This window comes from Oryzias melastigma, linkage group LG22 (assembly GCF_002922805.2).
Source record: "Oryzias melastigma strain HK-1 linkage group LG22, ASM292280v2, whole genome shotgun sequence".
Taxonomy (NCBI): domain Eukaryota; kingdom Metazoa; phylum Chordata; class Actinopteri; order Beloniformes; family Adrianichthyidae; genus Oryzias; species Oryzias melastigma.
Window position 1 is genome coordinate 9628185 of NC_050533.1, and position 11364 is coordinate 9639548.

The following is an 11364-nucleotide window of genomic DNA, read 5'->3' on the forward strand; positions in this document are numbered from 1 at the left end:
ATGTAACTCTTTCCCTGACGGAACTGAGTTCCTGAGTCGGAATCGGACCGGAAAGTGACACAAAGCTTCGTGAAAACTCTTTTCAGGTTTCCTGGACGATCGCTGCCGGCCGTGAGCGAGAAGTCTCCACGAACAAAAGTCTCCTCTGAGCGAGGAGAAAGGGACCGATTGTGGACGGGGGGGCCCAAAGGTCACGGCGACTGTTGGGTCTGCCGGCACTCCTGCTGAGTCACTGCTCCATCCACCAGAGACTACAACCAGGACTCACACGTGCAAGTCGACGCCCACACGTTAGTCAAAGATGAGTCACGGCACCCGTTTGAGATGATGAATGCAGGAGAGGGTTTCTCCAAACACTCTGAGGCCCACACGAGGATTTCTCAACCACACTCTGTCCTGATGTCATTGTGTTTTCCCTTCATGCTGCGTCACAACGCCGCCGTCAGCTGACTCCCACTGAGGAACTGACTGGTTTCCATCAACACTAAGCTGAAGGAACCTGTTTGTGTGGAAAAATCCACGTTCCCCATTGAAATTCAGTCGTCCTTATTCTCACGGAGATCTTGGAATTTCATCTTGGACAGTCGTGGACCAACAGGAACCGAATCAAGAAACAGCTGTGGAGAGATTCATCATATTCAGCTCATAAAAATGAAGCATTCACAAATATTTATGCTGATGGTAAAAATAATAACAAATGATCTAATTGGATTCTCTCGTCGTGTTTACTCTTCAATAAATCTGAATCAAATCAAACTTTATTTGTAGAGCACTTTTCCAACACTTTTCCTTCATATTAAAAACATTTTCCAAATGTAACACTCTTTTAACACTCTACCCCCCCCCCCAGTTTTATAAAAATTAATGAGTTTTAACCTCTTTATGCATTAAAATATTTGTCTTTTAGAGGTTTTTCTTTCCCTTTTTTGGCAGGAATGTCAAACTCATTTTGGTTCGAGGGCCACATTTCATCCCATCCGATGTCAAGTGGGCCGGACCAGCACCATAATAGCAAAATAACCTATGGTTAACCTGTTATCTGTAGTTTTGTTTTTGTTGTTTTTTTGGAAAAAAGTCCTCAACCAACATTGCATAATAACTTATTATTACATTGTTTATTATGTTTGTTTCTTGATCTCTTAATATGCCATTCTTGCGTTTCCTTTGGTCCCCCTAGTGGCGGAATTGCACATTGTGGTCATTTCTTTAAGGCATCATAACTCGCCACAGGAAATGACAAGAAACTTGATTTTCTTCCCCCAACATCTTTATATTTTTATTTTTATTTTTCTCTTCATGACTGGGCCGGATTAAATCATCTGTATGTTTGACGGCCCTGACTTAAGATGATGCTAAATTAAGTCTTGGGTTTAATGTGAATTTGTGGCATATGAAGAGGTTAAATGAGTAAATATGGAGGACACAAACCTAAAATGATTATTTTTTTGGTAATTTTTTAATAGGTAATAATTCAAATTGTTTATTTAAATTATGTTTAGCTTCTTGAGTGAAGCCTTAAGCGTTATTCTTTAAACTGTTTGGTCCAGTTCAGGTAGAAGACTGAAATTTAAACATGAAAAAGATGAATTTAATGTATTTTCATGTTCTGATGTTGTTGTATTCAAATGTTTCATTTCTTTTCTGGAATGTAGGAAAAACTGTTTTGGAGATATATCACAATATTTCATTTGTTTTCCACCTAAACCCCGCCTGCTGGTTGGCAGACTTTGAGGAGCTCTACGCCGCACCGTTCAGGCTCCTGGACTATTTCCTCAATCATACTTTTAGTATCTTATGTTGTGATCATTAAATCAAATTAATTTGACCATTTTATAGCAATGAAAGACGTATTAATGTTCAAGTAGTTTTTTTTTTTAGTCATACTCTTAAAAAAAAGAGACAATCAAAGCAGCTGCAGTAAAATATAGGAATAAATTGTATTTTGGAATATTTCCAGTGATATTTTTAAAGTCAAGTCCTGTTAATGTCAAATCCTCTGCAGACACAGTCACACTTGGGATCCATTCGGTGGTTTAATCCCCCAATTCAACCCCTTAATGTTGACTGTTAAGCAGACTCGGACGTGGATTTGAACCTTTCAATGTCAGGGCGGACACTCTACCACAAGGCCACAGAGCTGGTTCTGTGTTTTGCACTTCAACACAACTAATAATAAATACAATGATGTATTAAACGTTAATATTTTTAAACAATGCTTTGGAAAGCTTCTATTTGTTTCGACAAAGATTCTTTTAACGAATGATTTTTTTCATATGTAAAGAAATCAAACAGAGTTTAAGCAATATTTGCCTTTTATTCACGCTGGTTAAGTTTTAATCACTCAGGAATGGAACTTTCAAAATTGTCAAAACAGAAGGTTGAGGGCGAAGAGGAAAAATAAATCTGTTCCTTCCAAATGTAACCAAAAGTCTGCGGTTCTGTCATGAGATGACCTTTTTAACACACAGGAGTGGATTCATGAGAAGTTTTAGGTTTACATTTTAAACGAAGGTCACCCAAACCCAAAGATCAGAGTAAACAAACATTAAATAAACAGCTAGAAGTGGTGTCGGTTGTGTTTTGTGCGTGTGTGTTGGGGCAGTCCAGGCTTGTGTCTTTCACAACAGTGATACAGCATTTATCAGTGGTTAACAATAACGTGGGTCCTCTGCTGTGGTATTAATTATTTTAGTCAGGTTTTACACAAGAATCTGAAAGAAAAAAAAATCTAAAAAATTAAGAAAAAAACCCCAACATTTTCCTTTAAAAGTTACAATGTTTTTTTGTCTCATAATTTTCCAACTTTATTCTCTTACATTTAAGTTTTCTATTTTTTCCAAATTTCTCAAAACTATTCTTGTTAAATTTTGACTTTCACACATTTTCTTTTTTGGTCTTATAATTTACTACATTCTTGTGAAATTGTGACTTTTTCTATTTTTTTTAAACTTTTAGTCTCATAACATTTTGTATTTTTTTCTCCGAATTTATAGAAATCTTTTTTTTTATAATATTACAAATGTAATCTCATTAATTTTTAAACCTTTTTTCTTACAATTTCACTAATTAATTCTCATGAATTTCTTTCCTCAAAGTTTTACCATTTTATCAAAGTGAACTTTTGCATTTTTTGTTTTAAATTTCACAACTTTGTTCTTGTTAAATTTTGTCTTTTCATAATTTTACGAAGGTGCAAATTTTGACTTTATTCTGATAGTTTTACATTTTTATTTTAGTATAAATATGGCTCATTATGAGTTCATTCTTGTACAATTTACATTTTTTAAAAACAACTTTTATGACATTATTCTCATAAAATTTTATATCTGTTTTTGTCATTTTTATTTTCGAACAAGAACAACAAAAACAAACAAATAAAAAGAAAAAATGCTAATTATCAAACAAACAATCCTAGATATAAAAACATAATTAAAAAATCTCATAACTTTACTACTTTATTATAGAAAAAAGTTGACTTTTTTCCTCATAATTTTGAATGAATTAATAAAATAGTTTATTTCAAGCAATCAGGTAATCATAAATAAAACAACATCTTACATTATCAATCATAAGTTGAGCTCTTGTTGGAAGTAGGAGGAAGCGAATTTATATAATCCCACCCTGTTCGACCGTTCCATTTTCTCTACATGAGTATGAATATCCCGTTTGGGACTTATTATTATTAGTTATTTCATTGAAATAAGCGCATTAATTATTTTAAGTATTATCGAAAAATTGTCTTTTTCCCATAATTTTACAACTTTACTCTAGTATAATTTTAATTATTTCTGTTAATGTTATGACTTTAGTCTTGCAGAATTTATTCATTTTTTCTCATAATTTTCCTAATTTATTCTTGTAAAATTATTACCTTATTACATAACTGTATGACTTTATACTCTTTTTTTCGCTTTCTCTTTGCTTTTATTCATGTTTCATCACTTAATCTTACTGCTTTTTTTGTCTCATGCCATTTCAGTTCAATGTTTTTTTTAATAGATAATAATGAGCATGGGAATTATTTAGTACATTTTTATTACGTATTCAGTTTGGGGAACCCTAGGATTTTGGGGGGGCCACAAACTGAAACACCTACTTCGCTTACAACTTTTTCCCAGATAAATGTATAAAACAATTTTCATTAAACGCATGGACCTATTTGGATCTGGAGGGACATTGTGACGTCACAGAACCCAATTATCGAAACGTTCGTTAAAACCATCCCTGCGCATATTTTACTGCTGACATCCTCTGAGTGTGAAGCCAGTGGCGCAGCCTCCCACGGAGAGACCCGAGGCTCGGAAAGTCACGGCGTGATTCAGTGAAAGTGGGTGGCTCTGGATCTGGAGGAGGGGGGGCTCCAGAAGGGAAAAGGAGCAGGGAAAGGACGGGAAGTGAGGGACCGTGTGGGAAGAGAGAAAGAGAAATAGGAGGGGCTTAGAAAGTATGAACTTGAGCATGATTTGGCTGCAGGAAGCATTAAGAAGGGCAAAGACTCCAAACAGGACGCGCTAGGATCACTCCTGCTTTGTAAATCCTCAGATTGGGACCTTTTCTCCTCCTCCCCCGGAGCGCGCCCCACTTTTTGGATGGTTTCTCCTTTACGCGCGAGCGTTGTCTTCTTGTTTTTCCTCCCTGCGCCGTGCGTAATTTCGCGTCCGGGCTCGAGGAAGAGGGCGACAGCGCAGCCACACGAGGACGAGGACGCGGAATCCGCTCGGAAGTAACACTGGAAAATGAGAGCCGTGCTGGGCTTGTGCTTGGTCTTCCTGACGGCGCGCGCCCCCGGCGCGCTGTCCCTCTCCACACGTAAGTTGCATCGATGCGTAAAAGTCACGCTCTCGATTGATAAGGAAGAAAAAAAAAACAGTTCTATAGTGTTCACACACGTCTAGTCAGAGTGTCAGTAGAAGAGAGTAAACAGCTGAATTTAAAGGTAAATCTGCTGCAGAAAACAAACCGAGTTGAGAGTACAGCATGTTTTAGTCAAAAAGTAATAAACAAAAAATAAATCTAAAATTTAGCCTACAAATCCACACAAAAAGCTTGATGCTTGACATGGCTTTTCGGTGGCTTGATGTGTGGATTAACTAAAAGGCGTCTTTGCTCCTGTTCCTGATGTCCTCCTGCTGCAGTTGCTCTGCTTGTCTCCCTGCAGAGAGAGCTCATCCCCCATGAGGCTGGATTTCAACAAGTCGCTCCATAATTCCTTTAACACATGGAGAGCATATGGTTTTATGAACCGCATCAACACAGTGACATATTTGCAGGGCTCTCTGAGAATGTTAATGCACAATAAGGTAAATAAGTCACAGAGAAAGCCCCTCTGAAGCAGACACGTTGGGGGGTTACTTTTATTTTATAAACTTTTTGTCTATTCACATATTTACTAAACTAAACGTAAAAATCTGAGGATTCTTTTAACCTGAAATGAACTCTTTTTTTAAAGAGCGGCTCCCATTCAGTTTATGATCTGTCTAATTTCCAGATAAGGGCATCACTTTAACATCACATAAATAACATCCACCTCTGTTTCCCTTTTTGTTGCATGACTCATTGTCACTAAATGTTGCGTGACTTCTTTCACCTGTGGGTTTTCCTCCGTTAAATAGAAACTTTAACCTCTTTTTGTGTTCTCAAGTCAGAAGAATGGCTGCAGACTCTGCAATCCTGCATGGTTGAAGTCCTGATGAGAGCGGAGCTTCAAGGAGCCTCTCCAAACAAATAACATCTTACAGGCTATTTCCTCCCGCGAGCGTGTCGAGCAGAGACAATAAACAGCAGTAATTGTGTCTGGCTGCGGCGTTTGAACTGTGAAAGAGGGGTTTTGTGAAAAGGCCTTCACACCCCGCTCAAGGGCAGAGTCCCAAACTCGGAATACATAAATACCAATTGTCATTCAGCTGAATCAGCCGATTATTGGCTAATCACCGCAGCCTTTTGGTGCTCCGTATCCAGTGACAAAGACAAACAGCTCCGCGCGCGCGTTTGTTTGTGTTCATGTGCGCGCATTAATGTGTGGAGGGCTGGAGCCGAGGTTATGGTCTGAATGTCTTCAAAGGAGGAGAGACCACACAGTTTCTGTCAGCAGGAGGAGGCTGGCAGCTGAAGAGACGTGGCCCCGGGCGCAGATTTGGAGTGGTCTGCCTGAATGTTGACGCTCAGTCAAAGCCGCACATCTGAACTATACGAGTTTTTAACGCAGCTGCCTGCTTGGGTTAGCGTTTTATTATTCTCTCCTGTGTCTTTTGTGCTTTTCTTCTAGTCTAGTTATTGTCTTTGAGATCAAACATCACTGTTTGGCGGATGGCGTGCACGATAAAGGAGGAATAAGAAGACAAAAATTACACTTAAATGTAAAGAAAATCTTGTTTTTGGAGCTTTTTGAAAAACGGTGAAAGAAAGTTTAGTTTGAACTTACAGTTTCCAATAAAAATGATGTTTTAGGTGTTTTTACCCGCATTTTTGTCTCAATGGAGAACATATATTAAGAAAATTAGCCTCAAAATTTAATTTCTGAGTATTTTTTTGCACAAATCGTGAACAAATTGTCTATGTATTGTTTTTCTCATCTGAGCTCTGTATGGCCTGATAGCTCCAATATTGATTGCCATTTTTGCTGCAGTGGTAATGTTAAGTTGTGAGGGTCTGTAAGCTAATGGGAGAGCGTGTAAACAATAGATGACGGGAAGTAGGGGCGGGCTTACTGCCCACAACTCTGATGAAGTTTTTCAATTTTGGCTACAAATTGGGATACTTACAAGTAAAAGACCACTGGGATTGCTCTAAAAATGGATCAAACGATGAACAGAGACAACAACTGCACAGAATGGAGAAGTTGACTTTTGCCTTGAGACTGAAAGATGACAAATTTAGGGAAAAATTGGACAAATACGAACAAGAACTCTCTGATTTTTAGTTTATGTTTCCGGAATGGTTGTTGCCACGCCTGGTTCCTCTTTATATATATAGATGTGTGTATTAGTTTGTTTGTTTATATAACATTCTAATACGTGTCAAAGAATTGTTTGAATCCATGTAAAATTCTGTCACACCTTGTTTAAAATAAAATTAAAAAAAATCAAATTTAAACTTAAGTTAGAAAAAAATTAAAGAAATTTGAACTTTTTAAGTGTCTGTATTTTAATGTAAAAGGACGTGCCTCTCCTTATTTTTTTAGGTTCTTCTCGCATAAATGTATTTATTCATTCATTAAACCTTTATTTCACCAGGCAAAACTTTAAGAACAATTTCTTATTTACAATGTAGGCCTGAAAATGCTAAAAAACGAATGTTTCGGTTTTCCAAATTCTTCCACGGGAAAACCAAAAGTAAAAAATGTGATGCTTTTTCAACATTTTTGAGCTTTTTCTTCCAGAATCTATAAATAAATTGGCTATAGACAATGCGATAGGATTATGGTGGAAAATCCCAGCTTTTAAAGTCATCAGATCTAAATTTGGAACCTGTTCAGAGCCATTGTGACTCGTTTCATTGTTTTTCTTTCATCCTGAATTTGCTTTCATCTTTAATGGACACGTTTGATGTCCTGATAAAACTCTTTCTTCATGTGGGAAACAGATATTTAGTCTAGGATTCCCCAAATGAGGCCGTTTCTGTGTAAATCGGCAGACAGGTTCCGGCGTTCCTCGTCGTAAAACGCGTTGCACCCAAACCGGATCTTTGGTTGTTCAGAGGAATAAAAGCTTCGGTTTGTCCTGACACCCACCTGAACCAATGACTCACAGGTTTTTCTGTCATCTTTAAACTTTTAGTGTTTTTTGTTGTATTTAAAAAAAATCAGAGTTTCGCTGAATTCAGGTAATCAGCTGCAAGTGGGGAAGCAGAAACAGGCGGTAGATCTCCATACAGCCCAGTTTTTAAAACCAAAAAAAAGGAGTCGTGTTGATCCATCTCATCTCCACAGGCGTACAGAAAGCTGAAACCTGAGAGTAGGATTTAGAGGTCCAGACGGGGATTTGAAATAGACCAGCAGCTTGAGCCTTAATGTGATCTGATCATTGTGTGAGTTAAAGCTGTCCATTTAAAGAGAAGTCGTGAAAGTTTCATCTCCAGCCTTATAAGGCCTTCAGGGGAGGTTTGGAACTAGCCGTCTCCAGTTTTTTCTTCCTAAGTGTTGATAAAAGCTCCAGCAGATGATTGGATGTTTGTTATTTCGTCCTCAGCCACACATTACGTAATCGAGGGCGCCAAAGCTACCCTTCAGAACACGAACTGTCTTTTGTGCCGCAGATGTAGCAGTCATCCACCCCCAGGACCCCGTTCTCCGAATCGGCTCCAACTTGACGGCCAGCTGCTGGGTCCACCCGGACCTGGGCATCCACGCCAGCTCGCTGTACTGGACCCTGAACGGACAGCAGCTGCCCGGCTCGCTCTACAGGGTCCTGAGCCCCACCAACCTCAGCGTGACGCTGGGCGCCCTGAGCGCCTCCAGGCAAACATCTGGAGATAACCTCGTCTGCCATAACCACAAGGGACACATACTGGCCGGCTCCTGTCTTTATGTGGGCAGTAAGTTCAACTTTTAACTTTAAGATAACTGTAGCGGTGAAAAACTGAACTTCAAACACATGGAATGGAAAGGAAATGGGAGTAAAGGGGAACCCGGGGAAGTAGTGGGCAGATTTTTTAGTGTCCCTTTGCAGTTGTAGCTGTATTTTATGTTTAGCATCTCAGCATTTCGTCACAGTGAGAGGCCTCAGGGAGTGAGACGCTTTGACCACCTGTGTGGTCCATTACTCGCACCATCACTCACAGGAAACGACTTTGACACGTTGCATTTCTGCGTTTGGAAGCATTGGATTTAAATTGTTTTAATCGTTGATCGTCTTTAAATAGTTTTCAATGGGAAATCCTCTCTTTCGCATTAGAAAGCCAAAAAAATGGAAATCTTCTCATTGCCTCAAGGAGTAGAACTAAGGGATTTTATCAAACCTGAATAATTCAATTAGTTATCTTTACTAAAGGGAGTAAATGTTTTAGATTTGATGGGTAAATTAGCTGATTTCTGATTGGATAAGCCTGCACTTGGGCTGTACGATACGTAGAAATCCTGAGATTCGCAATATTTAGTGCTGGGCAATATGGGAAAAAATTTGTATATCATAAAATATTGATTATTTCATATCACAATTATGATATACATCATGATATACCACAATAAAGAATATTTTCAGGGAAAAAAATGTCATTACTTTTCTCTGACTTTAGTCTTTCAAGCAACATGTAGCTGGATAGTTGCAAATATTAAATTTTGTATATTTCTATATACTTTTTTTATATTGGGCGATAATGATACACATCATGATATAAACCAAATATTTGTCAAATTTGAACACTTTGTGGCTAAAAAAAAAGTGTAATCATCAGCAGGTTGTTCAGATTGAAATATTTATTTCCTATCATACGTTCAACATAACAGATGGACTAAACATGACAAACACAACAGTTTTTAAGACATTTTTGCACAAAAGTTCAACAATAAAAGCAAACAAATAAAAAGAGAAATGGCACGATAGACTCTTTTCTATCACCCACACAATATGTATCATCATATTGCCTATAGCACTAGCGATATTCAATATCGTGATGATGATACGAATTGAGATACATGAACAGATAGCATGTAAGATCTAACATAAAAGGGCTCCATTGATCTGATTGGTCAACGACCTGACAGGATTTAATCTGATTGGTCAGATGTATAACTGGCCTTTTTTGATTTGTTAAATACCTCAAGCTGCCATGATTTTGTTTCAGCGTGTGTACACATTTAAGGTAACCATTTATTACAGTTTACATCGTCTTTTGCGATACGCAAATCAAACAGGCTGATATCGCGATAACGTAAATCTGCGATTTATTTAGGCAACGCAGATTTTTGCAGGAAGTGCACATTTTAAAAACAAATATGTCACGTTTCAGTCTGGTCAAAGGAATTTATTGATGCAATTAAAGCCTTTGTACACAGCTAGAAATGATAAAACGGGAAAGTCCGACCAGCTGCGATTCATTTCAAAATCTGTGATCCAAGTCTTCTTTTCATTCCAAAATATGACGAGAGATGAAGTTCAGAGGAAATTAGGATAATAACGATCATCTGATCTGGGTTTGTGATGTCACCCAAAACACTGGAGCGTATAACACACTTACAGGAAGTAGCTCACACACAATTACATCATATTTCTCCTCAAAATGAATAGTAACAGAACCAGCATTGAGCACCGGTGCTGGTTCTGTGCGTTTTACATCTGGCTCTATAAACTTTGACAGGATGTAAATTTAGACTCTCAGAAGAAAGTGTGTGGGTCGGAGGAAATGCAGACTTAGCTTCACAGCTTCTGCATGAACGCAGACAGATGAGCAAAACTATCACAATAATGTTGAGTCTTTGGAACAAATCAGTCAAAATAATCCATAATTTATTGTTTTTGTATTAATTCTCCTCTTTTATGTCACACATACATGTATTAATACTGCTGATCATAATTTATAACATCATATTTAACCTTTCAAACAGAAATTTAAAGTCTGATTATCTTTTGATTTATTGTAAATTGGTCTTTTAAAAAAAAACAAGCAAACGGTGTTGCTTTATATGACATAGTTTCTGCAAAGCAGCAGGAGTACATCAAAAATTCACCTCAGAGTGAGAGCCCTCTGTTTACACTTTCTCCCACTAGCTTACAGCCCTTGTCAACTCCAAGCTAACATGAAGAAATGGTGAGCAATCGGAGCTATCCAGCTGTACAGTTTTGAGCAGAGGGTGGGCAAACTTTTTAACTTGTGGGCCACAAAGGGGTTCTAAAATTTGACAGAAGGGCCAGACCAGGACCACATGAGTGTTTTGGTAATCCAGCCCATACGATAACATCAGATTTAGATGAAAACATGTTTTAATTTTAATTTAAACTAATATAAAATTATAGAAACTGGGATTTTGGTTCTCAGAAGAACTGCCCGACTCGGAAAATGCACATAAGTAAAAAAAATTTTCTCCCGATTCAACAATTTGAATAAATAAAATACTTAAAAATGCAATTTAATGCCTAAATTTCTGAAAATACGTCCTCCATCCTCAGAAAAAAGTCACAAGAACAAAGCATATTGATATGGATAAAACATCAAATCTATTTTTTTTATTCCAAATTTGGTTGTATTTAATTTTTTCTCCCTGATTTTACTTTTTTAAAAAGCAAAAAAAAAGTTTTTTTTAAAAAAGGCAAAAATTCCAAAAGACAGAACCCAGCTGGTGCTTAAATATGTGTTTCTCGCCATGATGTCATTGACAGTAAAGATGCAGAGCTGTCATAGTAGGGGGCTTTTTTCAGCTCAACACCGGCT

General features: G+C 37.7%; 1 protein-coding gene across 3 annotated transcripts in view; it reads left to right on the forward strand.

The window, feature by feature from the left end:
* The first annotated feature begins 4153 nt into the window (after window positions 1-4153).
* The window catches only part of crlf1a (cytokine receptor-like factor 1a), a 21206-nt gene continuing 13995 nt past the window's right edge, over window positions 4154-11364 (forward strand). For all 3 annotated transcript variants that reach the window (XM_024269908.2, XM_024269823.2, XM_024269741.2), the window contains exons 1-2: window positions 4154-4809; window positions 8254-8532. In XM_024269908.2, coding sequence (XP_024125676.1) covers window positions 4737-4809; window positions 8254-8532 — 352 coding nt within the window. In that variant the 5' untranslated portion in view covers window positions 4154-4736. The remainder of the gene's footprint in view (window positions 4810-8253; window positions 8533-11364) is intronic.